This window comes from Oncorhynchus keta, chromosome 30 (genome assembly GCF_023373465.1).
Source record: "Oncorhynchus keta strain PuntledgeMale-10-30-2019 chromosome 30, Oket_V2, whole genome shotgun sequence".
Lineage (NCBI taxonomy): Eukaryota > Metazoa > Chordata > Actinopteri > Salmoniformes > Salmonidae > Oncorhynchus > Oncorhynchus keta.
This window is the reverse complement of record NC_068450.1, coordinates 54785012-54801670: the sequence shown is the minus strand read 5'-3', so window position 1 is coordinate 54801670 and position 16659 is coordinate 54785012. Positions and strand designations below refer to the sequence as shown.

Here is a 16659-nt window from a genome sequence, read left to right as displayed (position 1 = left end):
GATATAGAGGTCCTGGATGGCAGGGAGCTCAGCCCCAGTGATGTACTAGGCTGTCCGCACCACCCTCTGTAGCGCCATGCAATCGAGGGCGGTGCAATTGGCATACCAAGTGATGCAGCCAGTCAAGATGCCCTCAGTGTTACAGCCGTAGAACTTTGAGGATTAGAGTGTACATGACAAACCTTCTCAACTTGAGGGGCAAGAGGCGCTGATGTGCCTTCTTCACAACTGTGCGCGGACCATTTTAAGTTCTTAAGTGTTTTGGACACTGATGAACTTGAAGCTCCTGACCCGCTCCACTGCAGTCCCTGCGATGTGGATGGGAGCGTGCTCATCCCCCTCAGTGTCCCGTAGTCCGCGATCAGGTCCTTGGTCTTAGTGACAGTTGTTGTTCTGGCGCCACACTGCCAGGTCTCTGACCTCCTCCTTGTAGGCCGCCTCATCGTCGCCAGTGATCAGGCTTACCCACATTGTGTCAATTCACTGTTGTCCATTACTGGAAAAACTACTTATACTTGCCTGTCAACAACATGCCCATCCTAAAAGGCTTGCATGATGCAATCAGACCTGTCCAAATGATCACTGCCTTTACAAAATAATCTACTGTGCTCACAAATCTCACACACAAAACAGGTTCAATATTTTTTTGTTTTAGGGGGTAAAAAAAAATAAGTAAATCTTAGAAAAACAGGTGAAATAAATATATTTTATTATTTTCATTGTCATCATAATTATTAACACAAAGTGCCAACAGACTGACAGTCTCCCGACCCTTTTCCATCAAGAGGTCTCCTCTCTTCAGCATTCATTTAGAGGAGCCAATGGACCTTAGCCTGGTCCCAGATCTGTTCTTGTTTACTCCATTGCTGTCATTTGACAAGCAATTCCATGAGTGTCATGGAATTAGCATGATGGCACAAACAGATTGGCACTCAGGCTAAAGCCAATGTGGCTCCTGCCACCATTGTACCTCTCCTCAGGATCCAACCATGCATAAAATCTCCCATTTAAAAATAAAAATATATATTAAAAAATTATGCATACCACTGATATACAGTTCTGATATAAACAGGCTTATTGGTCACAAACCAAATAGAATTATAAACATGGCTTCTTTTACAATACACAGAAAACAAATGTGAGGGATATAAGTGTAATATTTCTTTTTAAAAAGGGGTACATTTTTCAAATGTATACATTTGTACATTTTTTATTCTTCTTCAATTCTCTCTTTTTTACAGTCTGAATGCGCAAGGCATTTTGGCCGCCCCCAGTGTCCTTTGAGCACAAATTGCGGTACAGACACAGTCACGCACACAGTCGCGCACACACAGTCGCGCGCGCACACACACACACACACACACACACACACACACACACACGAGAGAAGTGCTTACAGCACCTTGGAGTGGCAGCAGGGGCTTATAAAAAGCACATATTGTACCATATTGGTGTAGTTCGTCTGTATCTTGTTGGTTTTCAAGAAGCAGGGGAATACCATGTGGTGACTTATCATACCGGCTATTACTTTAATAGTCTTGCCCGAATCCCAAACCCACCTGTCCAATCCTCTCAGATCTACACAAGTAGAGAGCAGGGGCTCGGGATTGATTGGTTTGGGATTCAGGCCTCGTCTACCATCACTAACTAAAAGTCCCTCTGAGTGGGGAGGTGTAATTAAACCAAGTGGAGGACAGCCACCCAGTCTGTGTTCAGAGTTAGAATTGACTTGACTTCTCATTTCAACAGGGGAGTGTGAGGCCACCTGGTGGTGAGAATGAAACATTACATTCCTGACTGTAAGATCCTTGTGCAACACAACCACACGGAGTCAATCACATACAACACGTGCGCACGCACGCACACACACACATAAGCAAAAGTATTACAATCAGTGTAAAAAATCTGTATTGTCTCAAAAAATGTGCAAAAAAGGTCATCGCTAACAACAGAAACACAAGACAGACTATGCTCAACAGAGTAGAAGTCCATCGTCCCAATGAGTAACCTTGAAGAAGCGAGCGGTAGAGAACGCATTATGTACCAGTTTTAAATAGTGCATATGCGGTCCTCATTTCTGGTGAGAGTTGATCTCAGGGAGTCCCAGTGCTAATGGAAATGTTCAGTTTCATTTTTTACAGGCAACGCAATGCAGGAGGGTAAGGAAGGGGTCAAGTTTCTTGGGGACCAGCTTTAGCTAATGATAACACTCACGGGTCGCCATTTTGCTTCTCAGACTAAAAGAAAACAAGAGTCAATAACCTTTTTCTTAACCAGCACTTATTCAGCACGCGAGAGAGACCGGATTTAGTCACTTGTGGTGCTATGGTTAAGGGGAGAAAGTGCCTAGGCAATGATAGAAGAAATGCTCCATCATTTTTCAGGCTAGTTGATCAGTAGGTTTCCCGAACCCCTCACACAAAAGAGCTTGTGTTTCCATACCTTGAGTACCTATGGGTTAGCTTACAGGCAACGACAACAACACCCCCTGGAGTCAAATAGACAGCCACTTCCATCATGAAATTTAAAAAACACCTATCCTACTGCATCTAGAAAATATGGGTCAAATATATCTGACATTCTCTGTACCTGGCAGCACAAAACAGTTGGCACTGCTGTGATTTTCGATAAGTCTACTTGTTGGTAATGTTGAGGTGTGGCTGAGTACAGCATTGAAACTAGGGATGGACATTGAAAAGAAATGTCTGAGTACTCTCATGCAAATAATTGTGTGTATTGGCATTCAAACCCAAAACAGGGCTGAAGGCAAAACAAGTTTTCAGTATGCCATCGATTGCTTCAATTCATGTTTTTTTTATGCTATATTTTCAGTGCACTTGACACACTCCAAACAATAAAACACATCTTAAAGTTTGAAATGTCATTTGAACCTGCTAAATAGTTGCATTTGCAAATTTCCAATGCAAATCTAGAATCGAGTCATCGAGCCCATCCCCAACTGAAACATACTGAAAACTGCTCTGGTGTGTGTGTGTGTGCGCCAAAGGAGTGTTTGAGAGGAGACATGACACAGCACATACTACTACAACATACCAACCAGTACTTTCTTTCCCAAGGCATAGCAGGGCAAGAGGGCACAATAATACCAAATGGTGTCCAACACTGTGGAGTATAACTGAGTATTCACCAGCACTGTCGAGTATTGATATTGGTATAATTGCAGAGCTTTTTGCTGAGTACTGTTCAGTGCAGTAGTATCTTAGTCAAGGTGTAAACTGGCTAACGTAGAGAGTGCTTCAGCGCAAAGTAGTACCTGATATTAACATACAGTATGCCTACAACTGAGTAACAAGCATCCTAATTGGCTAGCGGTTCTCCACTCTTCCTGTTTTAAAATGCCATAATGTACATTTTACCAATCAACTAAGGCCTGCCTAAACTTTGAGCAATCAACTGGCATCAGTACAACACGGCCAATCACAGAACTCCAATGTATTTCTGTTAAGAACTGAAGCACCAAACCCATTATGATGAGCACTCTAGGTTTCTGCTTTGGTGTGTCTCGATTGTATCTGATCTGGGGTCAGTAAGAGACCTATGACCCCTGGTGAGGAGAAGGCAGAGAACAGTGCCAAAACTGATCTAACACCAGTCTGATACAGAGACAAAAAAGGCAGATCAGAGCGAGCAGACCAATTCGGCGCACCACTGGCTGAACCACACTGATAAAAACACTTGGATATGATCCGAACCGTAAATAGGCTGGTACCTGTCTGATGCGTAGCGAAAACGTTTCAACCAAAGACATGTTCCTACACGGCTAAAAAGGCACACGGCAAAGAACAAAGACTGGGAGGGGATTGGACAACAGACCCTGACAGACAGGCGACCTGACTGACACAGCAGACAAGACAGACAAGACACTCACAATAGGTCGCAGGACAGACTGAAGTAAAGCGAGGGATCCAAGCAACAAAATGATTAGTTTTTCCATCATAGAATGTCTACAGTATAAGTAAGAAGAACCGTTGAGTTGTGGATGTTCTACACGGACTGTGAATGTGCAAGTGAGGGGGGAGCAACATAGGCAGCAGTGTGACAAGAAGTGAGTGTTCTCCTCACCCGGTGTTCTGGTTGTGGAGTCGATACCAGCGTGCTATGGGTTACATTCTGGGTCGAGTCAGGACCACACTAACCACCAAGGGTGCGTTCAGCAGGACACGACGTTGTGCGACGTTCAGATCGATATAGCATATAGAACAAACCTGCCTCTAAGACGTGTAGAGTAAGGAATCGTTTCGGCTCTAATAATGCCATCTCTATCTGCAATGTTCCACAACATTTGCCTACTAAACGTGGCCCAGATTATCATGATCATCACCTCAAATCTCCACTAAGGTCCAGATCAGAATCACCGACGTGGACTCAGTGAGCTGAAGCACAGAGTGACTTGAGTCCCACTCCACAATCAAAAGCAGGAGATATTAATCATAAAAACATTTTCAAAAAAGGTTATTTTGTCATCTTGGTTGGGAAACTTACCCTATTTCTGAAATTAAGGTGCAACTTTCTTTCTCTAAATGAGTTCATTCATTAATTCCTCCTTGCCAGTCTCCTAAAAACAGAGACGCAGGAGTTGTAGTCCCCACCTCTATCCACCTCATCCAATCACCAGATAGATACCTCCCACCAAGTCCTCTCTGGTCCAATGGGGGCTTTCTGTCTGGAGCTGGGAGGGCGGAGTCAAGGGGAGTTAGAGGCAGGGACAGCGAATCATCTAAGGCCATCTCTGGCAGTTCAGGGGTCAGAGGGAAGGGGCTAGTGAACAAAGATGTGCCTCAGAAGGTCGTCGGCCGAGGGCCTCAGCTTGGTCTCCACGAAGATGCGCTTGAGGAAGTCGCGGCCGTGGTCAGAGACGTGGACGGGCAGCGAGGGGTTGGTGGGCTGGGTGGCGATCTTAAATATGGCCGCCATGGCCTCGAACTCGGCCCAGGGGGGCCGCTGGGTCAGCATCTCCACCACCGTGCAACCCACACTCCTGGAGAGGACCCACTGACATTAGCCAACATCATCATCATCATCATCATCATCATCAACAGTTGACATGACATCCCACCAGTGGCGGCTGGTGGGAGGAGCTATAGGAGGACGGTCTCATTGTAACGGCTGGAATGGAATCAATGGAATGGTACCAAACACATCCAACATATGGAAACTCCGTTCCATTAATTCCATTCCAGACATTAAAATGAGCTCGTCCTCCTATAGCCCCTCCTACCAGCCTCCCACAATCCCCTCAACACATCAAGATCGTTATTGGTTCTCATCTCACCAAGATTTACATTGCAAAAAAAGGGAGACACTTTTTCTCAGTGGCTGTTACACTCGTCTACCAGATCCCCTCTCCTTTCTGAGCACTAATTTAAAGAGACTTCATTGGAAATCATATGGTCGAAACCTCTTAACGGTGCAGTTTGGTTATGATATTTCCACAATATGAGGTCAAAATAACAGTCTGAAACTGTACAAATTGTGATGAGCTTTTGGTGTAAGAGCGGTTTGAAAACAAATGGCTGTAATTTCTGCCTGTTCAGGTGGGATGGAACTTTTGGCCCACATTATTTATGACAATGGGATCTGATTATAATAGACCAATGACAGTTCATCTGGGTAAGGGGGTGGGCTCTAGACCATCCTATTAGCCAATCAGGGCTGTCTATATAAATATCTTCAAATGTGTGTTCCCTAACACCCACAAGATCAGACAGAGCAAGGGCGAAAGGAGGCTCAGGGAAATAAATGATTAAAAAAAAGAAGAGTTATTTTAATTAAATAAACAGTGATTTATTCGGCATACAGTGATGATACATTTATTTTTATTTTTACAAAGACTGCATGTGGGCTTTAAGTCTCAGCCAGTGGTTTGAAAGAGAAGGAGACGAGGTGGAAACTATTTTGCTGATAACTCTGCCTCAGTAATAATCAGTCTTACCAGATATCAGCCTTCCTGCCATAGCCCTCTCCACTGATCACCTCTGGGCTCATCCAGTAGGGAGTACCAGTCACTGACTTGATCCCAGTTCCTGACAGACAGATGGTCTGTAGCCGCCTGCTCGCCCCAAAGTCCCCCAGCTTCACGTTTCCCACAGAGTCCCGCAGAATGTTGGCCCCTGGAGAGAAAGATGGAGGAAAAAGAGGGAGGGACAGGAAGAGGTAAGGAGGTGGTTTAGGTACAGCAACGTTCCCCTCAATATCCATCAACATTCTGTCATAAGCACGACATGAACATGAGAACTCTATGAGTCATAATGGTTCTTCCTATCAGAATCCAGCAACATTGTATTCCAATATTCCATCCATTTATCCCTCTCTCATTCTGTACCTTTGATGTCTCTGTGGACGATCATGTTGCTGTGTAGGTAGGACACTCCCTCCAGGATCTGACGGGTGTATCGACGCGTCACGTTTTCCGTCAAGGCCCCGTACGACTTCAGCTGGTCTTTGATGGAGCCCTGGGGACAGAGGGTGATCATATGAGAGTGCAAGCAACCCGCGGGTCCATTCCAGGTCATCTTTACTGCAGCAGCGTTGCGCCGATCAGCAGTGAAACTTCACTGAAACAAATACAACCTGGAACGCAGCCTACGTCGCCACACTGGTGGACGGAGACAGGTTGGTCTAAGTTCAGTTATTCAAACATATACAGTGGGGCAAAAAAAGTATTCAGTCAGCCACCAATTGTGCAAGTTCTCCCACTTAAAAAGATGAGAGGCCTGTAATTTTCATCATAGGTACACTTCAACTATGACTGACAAAATGCGAGAAAAAAAATCCACAAAATCACATTGTAGGATTTTTAATGAATTGATTTGCAAATTATGGTGGAAAATAAGTATTTGGTCAATAACAAAAGTTTCTCAATACTTTGTTATATACCCTTTGTTGGCAATGACAGAGGTCAAACGTTTTCTGTATCTCTTCACAAGGTTTTCACACACTGCTGCTCGTATTTTGGCCCATTCCTCCATGCAGATCTCCTCTAGAGCAGTGATGTTTTGGGGCTGTTGCTGGGCAACACGGACTCCCTCTAAAGATTTTCTATGGGGTTGAGATCTGGAGACTGGCTAGGCCACTCCAGGACCTTGAAATGCTTCTTACGAAGCCACTCCTTCGTTGCCTGGGCGGTGTGTTTGGGATCATTGTCATGCTGAAAGACCCAGCCACGTTTCATCTTCAATGCCCTTGCTGATGGGAGGAGGTTTTCACTCAAAATCTCACGATACACAGCCCCAAAGCATGATGTTTCCACCCCCATGCTTCACAGTAGGTATGGTGTTCTTTGGATGCAACTCAGCATTCTTTGTCCTCCAAACACAACGAGTTGAGTTTTTACCAAAAAGTTCTATTTTCGTTTCATCTGACCATATGACATTCTCCCAATCTTCTTCTGGATCATCCAAATGCTCTCTAGCAAACTTCAGACGGGCCTGGACATGTACTGGCTTAAGCAGGAGGACACGTCTGGCACTACAGGATTTGAGTCCCTGGTGGCGTAGTGTGTTACTGATGGTAGGCTTTGTTACTTTGGTCCCAGCTTTGGTCCCAGCTCTCTGCAGGTCATTCACTAGGTCCCCCCGTGTGTCTTCCATTTCCTAATAATTGCTCCCACAGTTGATTTCTTCAAACCAAGCTGCTTACATTTTGCAGATTCAGTCTTCCAAGCCTGGTGCAGGTATACAATTTAATTTCTGGTGTCTTTTGACAGCTCTTTGGTCTTGGCCATAGTGGAGTTTGGAGTGTGACTGAGGTTGTGGACAGGTGTCTTTTATACTGATAACAAGTTCAAACAGGTGCCATTAATACAGGTAACGAGTGGAGAACAGAGGAGACTCTTAAAGAAGAAGTTACAGGTCTGTGAGAGCCAGAAATCTTGCTTGTTTGTAGGTGACCAAATACTTATTTTCCACCATAATTTGCAAATAAATTCATTAAAAATCATACAATGTGATTTTCTGGATTTTATTTCTCATTTTGTCTGTCATAGTTGAAGTGTACCTATGATGAAAATGACAAGCCTCTCATCTTTTTAAGTGGGAGAACTTGCACAATTGGTGGCTAACTAAATACCTTTTTGCCCCACTGTACACTACACACACACACATACTATACACTTACCCCGGGCATGTACTCCATAAAGATGGACAGAGTTCTCTCGTTGGAGTCTCGTAGACAGCCGTAGTACTGGACGATCCGTTCATGGCACAAGTTCTTCAGTAACTGGATCTCACACTCCAGGGCACTTACCTCCTGCAGATAGACAAGATATGTTGAGTACACAGCGTACACAACTCTCGACCACACACAATCTCTGTTCCACTCACCTTGCTGGTCTCGGGACTCTCTGGGTCAAACTGGACCTGTTTAACAGCCAGCTCTCTGCCAGTGTCTGCATCGTAGCACAGGAAGACCCGGCCAAACGCACCCTGACCCAGCAGCTTACCTAGCCGCCAGTTAGTAGGGGCACGTGGAGCTGGACAGACATGGGGGAAATCAAATCAGGTCATTTGTGTGCGTTTATAAGATATACACTGGTTGCAAAAGTGCTTAGCAGCTACACGGTCCGACCAGCTATCCTTCCAGCTGAACTTTCTGCCATCCTTCCACCCCCACATCAGCATTCTCCTTTCCCTCCCTATTGTCTCCCTCCATCCAGCTCTACTCACAGCGGCTGGGTGGGCTGATGTCCATAACGGAGAGGGTGGGGTTGGGCTCGATGTCGCTGCCCCTGCGTCTGCGACCCCCGGGCTCCTCCAGGTCTGGGGTGAATATGCTGCTGCCACTGCTGGTGCTGGGAGACTGCTCTGTGGGGCTGAAACTCACCGGGGAATGGAAACCGTGGACCTGGGTCCGCCTCGCTCGGGGGAACGTCTTTCGCCCTGCAGGGGAGGATGGGAGAGGGAGAATGAAGGTAAACAACAATAGTTTCCTGTAATACTCTAAAAATAAAGAATCGGGACACCCGGATTTAAGGTTGAATTGACTGACTTTTGTTTTAGAGAGGGTGTGTTTTTGTTTGTTCCTTTACCATCACTGTAGTCCTGAAGGCCAAAGGAAATGTGGTATCGCCGTGGGTAAGTGCCCCCTTTCCCAGACTTCTCAAACACTGGAATATCATACTCTGGGTAAACTTGGTGGTTGTCTGGGTAGCTCTGTGCCCGGGGCATACGTGACTTAGGATAGTTATCACTGCAAGGAAATACAGGGCGAACACGTTTTAAAAAACGGTTCGATTCAGAAGGTGAAATGTTGAAGGTTACCACAATGCATGCTGGCTATGTGGTTCTTAGCTGGATGTCCACGACTCACCTGTCCAGTGGGCTGTCCAGTGATGGACAACTCCCCGATGCGGAGTTCTCTGGACTGCTCATTGACAGAGGGTCCAGCATCTAGAAAGGAGAGATTGAGTTTGTGACTCTGCTGTCATTTCTCATACTCTGAACATGTTAATTCAAATGATCATAACAGTGGTAATGAAGGACAGTTACGAGTAGGCAAGAGTGTTGGGACTAGGCCTTGGTATGACTGTTCCTGATCTGGGCCCCTGTCTCTATCCCCAGTCTCTGAGGTGAGGTCATAGAGCTAGATAGAGGACTCATCTTTGTAGCTGTGCCATTATGGCGACTGTGACAGCATGGGCATCGCCATTGAGGCCATCTCCATTTTAGAGTAGTCCATTTTCGTCTTTTGTGTATACATTTTTTTTTTTAAAAGAGAGAAGCTAATATTTGTGATTTACCACCACCTGCAGTGCTGGAGTCCTGGACAAAATTGTGTGTGTCATTCATTTATTATAGCCCCTAGATGGCGGTGACGTAGTTTAAAATCCATTTACAAACCATAGGCAACCCAATTTGAAGAAGACAATGCTCTTATTATTGGCTTATCGCTCCCAACCCATAGGAATCCACAAACAGTTGACTCCTTTAAAAATGGTGGAAGCCCTAAATGTCAATGTCAATGCTAAAGCGGGTTAGATGGCTAAAGAGTCCTCTATCCATCTCTATAGGTGAGGTTACCTGGTCCATGCTTTCTGGAATGAACTCTCCCTCGCTGTTAATGCTGGTGAAGGAGCCGTTTCTGGCCACCTGCTGGAGGGCATCGGGAATGTAGCCTGGAGGGGGAGAGCTGCGGTCCCCGGAGTGGGACCCTGGATGAAAGACAATTACACACATTTCTAGCTGAAGACTTACTACTAGACTGGTGGTGAAATACAAGGTGTTTTGGGTGCCTCTAATGCCATGAAGCAAATGGATTTGGAGAAAGAAAGAAATGGAAAGTATTTACTAGAAGGACAATTTCAGAGATTTAATTAAATGAATTACACATACAGATATAGTTGTCATTGAAAACACCACAGAGTTGATGACCCACCTATCAAAGCCAGCATGCTTTTATTGTCTGTGGCCCTGAAGCGGGTGTTGTCCAGGTCTTCGTGTGGGGGCAGCAGGTCCATGCTGGACGTGGAGGTCTGAGAGGAGAAATTAAACACCATCCATCCATATCAAAACAGTTTTACTATACAACCGTTTCTTTTACAGAATAAAACAATGCCTTTATGTCAGCTTAAACAAAGGTCTCAAGATGATTCATTCAAGTAAATACTCAAGAAAGTGTGCTGAACATAGTGAGCTGTTGATGGGTCAATCAGCCAGTACAGTAGTATGCTATGGATTGTGTGCAATTCCCTACAGTCACTGTGCTGTGATCTGGTCTGGGCCCATATCCACCAAGCCTCTCAGAGTAGAAGTAATGATCTAGGATCTGTCCGCGTAATCTTATTCATTATTATCCAAAAGGCTCAACTGATCCTAGATCAGCACTCCCAACTCTGTGGTCCTAACCTGAGAGGAGGCCTGGAGCACCAGGAGGATCTTCAGGCTCTTCATGTGGACGCTGCGATCCAGCAGCTCCACGGCCTTGTCCAGGTCATCCTGAGTGGTCAGAGGAATCACCAGCTGGGAGGGAGGAGGGGAGAGAACCACAGAGAGGGAAACAGACAGATCAGCTTGGAAGAAGAGGAAGAAACGAGAGCAAGAGAAGGGAGTGAAATAGAAAAGAAAGGTGTTGGTAGTTTCTCACAGAACAATTCATTCTCTCGCTCACACAGGTTGATGATTGGCTTTTGGTTATTTGACTGCCAGAGATAAACATTGTGACTAGGGACTGGGCTATATGGCCCAAATATCATATCACAGTATTTAAAAGAATATTGGACGGTATAAAGTTATTTTTTGTTATGAACAATAAAAGTTCTACATTTGCTTTATGACCCTAGAGTGGCAACACATATATTCTAAGTGATTTCAATTTGTTTTTCTCCAATCTGACTTTTTTTTATACTGTTCAATTCAACCCAAAATAATTTCCTGCATTTGAATCCATTTCTGCATTTCCTGCACTCATTTGATATCTAGCCATTAGCGGCAAACACAATAAATGCACTGGCCAGCGAACGAGCCATTAGCGGCAAACACGATGTAGGCCCAAATTGCTAACAAAAGACAAACTAGCTGTTTGCAGATGTAAGAAACACAAACTAATGTTGTGATTATAGGACACTAGAGGATTTATATTAAGAAGCAAAGTGAAAACATCATAGCTGTCATCAACATCATTGTAGCATGTGCAGCATTGACCATGCAGACTGAACACAAGTGTCTCACGGTTTACTGTATTATTCTTTTGCATATTATTGTAGTATTATTATGAACAAAAGAAATACACATGCAAGTGTCTTGTGGTCGAGGAACAACAAATGCGCTCCTTCAGGGGCAGGGGTCTGTGTGGAAAGCGGCATGGAGAGAGATGACTCAAGTAGCGAACTATAACGGACATAACACACGGCGTATCACAAAGCAAACATTCAAATACCGTTATAGAAGGTAAGGTTAAAACCCAAACTAGTCGGTGCATCAACACCAGTACATCGTAAAATACGGTATACCGCCCAGCCCCACTGTGACTTGGTGATGATGTTATCGTGATTATGTACCTCATTGTTGGTGTAATGCAGGTCCATGGCCTGACCGAAGGCTACTTTGGCTTTGTTCCCCAGGTCATCCAGCTTGACTGGGCGAAAGAACTGCAGGATCCTCTTCTCCCCTTTGAACTCAAACTTCACTCGCACATCGTTCTGTAAAGCACACACAACACACACCAGCATTCATGAGAGGAAAGGGGATGAGAAAGAGAAACGTCATTCATTGTATTGAGACTATTCTCTGATGAGTGCCAAGTGGAGGCAAGTGGACAGACCTGATTTTTGGGTGAAGAGGCCTTGGGTTTTCCCAGGTCAGATAGGGTCATGGCAGGGCGGCTAGAGCGGTGCAGTTCGGCCAGGTCCTGCATTATAGAGTTCAGCGCCTCCTGTTCATCTGTTTGGGGCAGGTAGAAAGCTCAGAACAGAAAACACAGAATAGAAGCCATAGAACATTCTCTGTTGTTTGATGTACCGTTCTTAGCCATGGAACCGAGAGTATTGCAAAGCATTCCCAGGGCACCTTAAATGATCAAATATGGCCTAGTGTCATGACAGTTCCAATGTATTACAACTGTGTCTATGTGTTGGGAGAAAGTGTGTGGGAGGATGTACACATACTCATTTTGACACGTTGATTCACCCAGGAGTCCAGGATAGAGGATTCTCCCATCAAAGGGGTTCCTTTCTCCTGTAAAATCTGAGTATTGCACACAAACAGAATGAGTCACTCACTAGCAAACTGATTCACACTAGAATCATTCTGCATTTCTAGCTAAATATTGTTTACATTGGGTCGTGCCATTTGATTTGATTCACTTTGTTACCGCACTCTTTTTCATTTGAATGAAACTTTCTATACATAATTTGCCCATATGGTCGAAGTGGTCAGAAAGTTACTTTTTGGACCTGAATGCCAAAACATTTAGGAGATCAAGGTGCTTAAAGATGACACATTTTGCACACCCCTACCCTACCATGAGACATCCATGTCTTCATCACCGGAAAAGATCAACGGTTCAGTTTGATATACATTTTAAAGCTTACAAACAGGGTTGTCAATTATCTAAAAACGTGTATTTTACATCATCTGTGATGTTTGTGTTGTGCCCACCATCAGTTGAGACACAGCATGCTCTTGAATACAGGGTGGGTGTGATAAATGTACTAAAATGGGAATAACATTTTATTTTCAACTTTCAAAATGGTAGCAGAAAGATGATTAGAGGTCCACACATCAAAGAATGTTGACTTTAATGGAAATATAATTTGTTTTAAATTATACTGTCAGTCCTCCATAGGAAACCTATTGAAATCACAGAAATATAGATAATAGAACCGACATTGCCATTTAAGTTGACATTCGACGGTGGGTGGACCAGCTGCCATCTTTGTGGCAGTAAATGGAAGTAAAAATGTCATTTCAATTTAAATGCCAATGATGCACCAGTTAAATTGCAGTGGTCTGAAGGGGTATGAATTATATATATGATTGACATGACACCCACCCTGTATTCAAAAGTATTCTGTGTATCAACCGATGGCAGGCACAACACAAACACCTCAAATGTAAAATAGGGTCTAAGCTACAACATAAGTGAAAATGTTGTTTTTATAAAATCAGATTTTACTTGTTTTTTTTATCATTGATGTTCAAGGTTAAAAATATTTGTACTTTTTTCATTCAAAATTAAGAAATGTCTAAATATGCATCAAACAAAAAAATAGCAACATGCAACAATTTCTAAGCTTTTACTGAGTTACAGCTCATATGAGAAAATCAGTCAATTAAAATATACTGAACAAAAATATAAACGCAACATGTAAAGTGTTGGTTATATGTTTCATAAGCTGAAATAAAAGATCCCAGAAATGTTCCATACGCACAAAAAACATTTATCTCAAATGTTGTGCACAAATTTGTTTACATCCTTGTTAGTGAGCATTTCTCCTTTGCGAAGATAACCTTTGCAAAGATAATCCATCCATCTGACAGGTGTGACCAGTTTTGTCACAACACAATGCCACAGATTTCTCAAGTTGAAGGACCATGCAATTGGCATGCTGACTGCAGGAATGTCAACCAGAGCTATGACCAGAGAATTTAATGTTCATTTCTCTACCAAAAGCCGCCTCCATCATATTAGAGAATTTGGCAGTACATCCAACCAGCCTCACAACTGCACACCACGTGTAATCACGTCAGCCCAGGACCACCACATCAAGCTTCTTCAACTGCGGGATCGTCTGAGACCGGCCATCGGACTAGCTGATAAACCTGGGGAGTATCTGTCTCATTCTGATTGGCTGGGCCTGGCTCCACAGTGGGTGGGCCTGGCTAACAAGTGGGTGAACTTATGCCCTCCAAGCCACCTGCCCAGTCATGCAAAGTCCATAGATTAGGGCCTAATGAATTCATTTCAATTAACTGATTTCCTTATATGAACTGTAACTAAGTAAAATCTTAGAAATTGTTGCGTGTTGGGTTTATATTTTTGTGCAGTAGAAATTCATCAGGCCATAATCTATCAATTTCACATGACTGTGAATACAGATATGCATCTGTTAGTGATACCGTTACAATTAAAATTAAAAAATGGGCCTCGGGATCTCGTAGCGGTATTTTTGTTTATTCAAATTGCCAATCAAATGCCATTTGTGTTCGTTGTCCGTAGCTTATGCCTGCCCATACCATATCCCCACCATGTTGGAGATACTGCCAAATTCTCTAAATCGATGTTGGAGGCGGCTTATGGTAGAGAAATTAACATTACATTCTCTGCCAACAAATGTTGAATAAAATGATATTTTATTATATTTCATTACATTCTCTGCCGATTGTCCAGTGGTGTTGGTCCTTCAGCTGGTCAAAATATCAACAGGAAAGTATTATTAAACAGACTTCAAAACATGGGTCTGTGTGTGGGGCAATCAAAATGTGTTCGATTATGACCGAAGGCACGTGCACAAGATGGAAGTACATGCACTCATTCATACTAACAGGTCATTTCATAGTCTTGCATGTTGCAGTTTATAGAAAATTCAACTTCAGTAAGTTCGGTAAACAATAGTTTCCTGTGGATATTTTAATTTAAAAAATGTGAGCAGCTGAAAGACCAACCACACAGGCAACCGGTAGAGTAAGTTCAAATATAATTTTATTCGACATTCTGGCTGTCAGGAAAATGTCCACGATTTTGCAGTACTTTGTTTCATACTGTATACCAATAATTGGTATCAAAGTCTGATTTATTTGGCAATGTAGGTGTATGTGTAATTCCACAATAAGTGTGACAAACTTTTTCACGTTAAAATGTCAAACAAAAAACAATTACAAAGCTAAACAAACCGTTGAACTTTATGCACAATGACTACTTTTAATTTTCACAAAAACACATTTACTTGAAGAACAGTGCAGATGTAAACTTTGGTAACAGAATGACGGTTTGTGCCATCATTATGTTACTAAACTTTGCATCTACACTGTTTTTTTAAGTGAATGTGTTTATGTAAAACGTTCAGTGGAAATTGTTAAAAGTAGCTAACGTTAGTTCTTTCTGAGTCTGACAAATCTGTCTCAGCGTCACTGTTACTTACAGTGTAATTGCCTGTATGCAAAATTGGTCAAATTTGTGCACCCCTCTACCTACTAAAATGTTTTAGCACTCTGACCACCTCTACCATTGGCAAATATAGAAAGTTGTCATTCAAACCAAATGGGGTGCGGTCAAAAAGTGATTTAAATCAAATGGAACGAACCCATGAGGCTGTCGTTCAAGCTATTTAGTAATGCAAGCTTATCTAGCTAATTGAGTGGTAACATTCGGATCTATGCCTATGGTCATTAGCTAGCTAAACACTGCGATCCAAATCAACACAAGACACCCTAAATTACTAGCTTGCACAGCTAACCAGTCGGTTCATGACAGAAGTTGACAGCTAGCTAACGTGTTAGTTGGTTATCGACGTAGACATGCATCTGTGCTAGCAAACTGATATTATTTGATAACAATTAACAATTTGCAAACGACAGCTAACGTTAGATTACATCGCCTGACAGGGAAGTTGTCGAGTTAGCTGGTTAACATTAGCTAGCTAAATGTTTTCCACGATTAACTTGCTTGCTACCGATACGTAGCTAGTTAGCTACGTGACGTGAGCCACACACACATCGTGCAAATCAATAGGTCAGGTACTTTCTTTCTGTAAATTGTAACGGTTAACTAAAAATGTTTCTGATTTACCTGGGTGGATTCTGTATCTTCACTTCCTCATCCACAGGGCCAGCGACAAGAGCCCCGGCCCCGCGGATAGCGGTCTTTGAGAAAGCAGAAGTTTAGAGTCCGCGTCGAACTTTACTTGAGTCCAAGGCCCCGAGCTTCAGGCCAAGATATCACTAACGCTTGTGTTGTGCAAGATGCTCTTCGAAGTGAAAACCTGACAATGGCGATGTGAACTAATTAAAACAAGCATTTGAATATCTATCCGTTGACGAAAACTTAATCCACACGTCTGTTTGATTTATAAAGCTAGCTACATGAAAACGGTTCTACCAACACAGCTCAGCTGCAATCTTCCCCCAATAATAACAGCAAGCCTAGTTGGAAGAGTCCAACCACAACACAAGTTTGTTGATGTCAGAGAAATGTGTGTGTGCTTCT

General features: G+C 43.3%; 1 protein-coding gene across 1 annotated transcript; it reads right to left on the bottom strand.

Annotated features, from left to right (window-relative positions):
- Nucleotides 1–692: 692 nt before the first annotated feature.
- Nucleotides 693–16627, bottom strand: LOC118363754 (mitogen-activated protein kinase kinase kinase 2-like). The gene is made up of 15 exons (XM_035744938.2): nucleotides 16243–16627; nucleotides 12620–12698; nucleotides 12277–12395; nucleotides 12014–12154; nucleotides 10863–10976; nucleotides 10393–10489; nucleotides 10038–10168; nucleotides 9328–9407; nucleotides 9047–9207; nucleotides 8685–8897; nucleotides 8343–8491; nucleotides 8137–8268; nucleotides 6344–6473; nucleotides 5954–6131; nucleotides 693–4999 (listed from the first exon to the last, which is right to left on the bottom strand). Exons 2-15 carry the CDS (start codon nucleotides 12669–12671, stop codon nucleotides 4780–4782), a joined length of 1917 nt encoding a protein of 638 aa, XP_035600831.2. The 5' UTR covers nucleotides 12672–12698; nucleotides 16243–16627; the 3' UTR covers nucleotides 693–4779.
- Nucleotides 16628–16659: the final 32 nt, after the last annotated feature.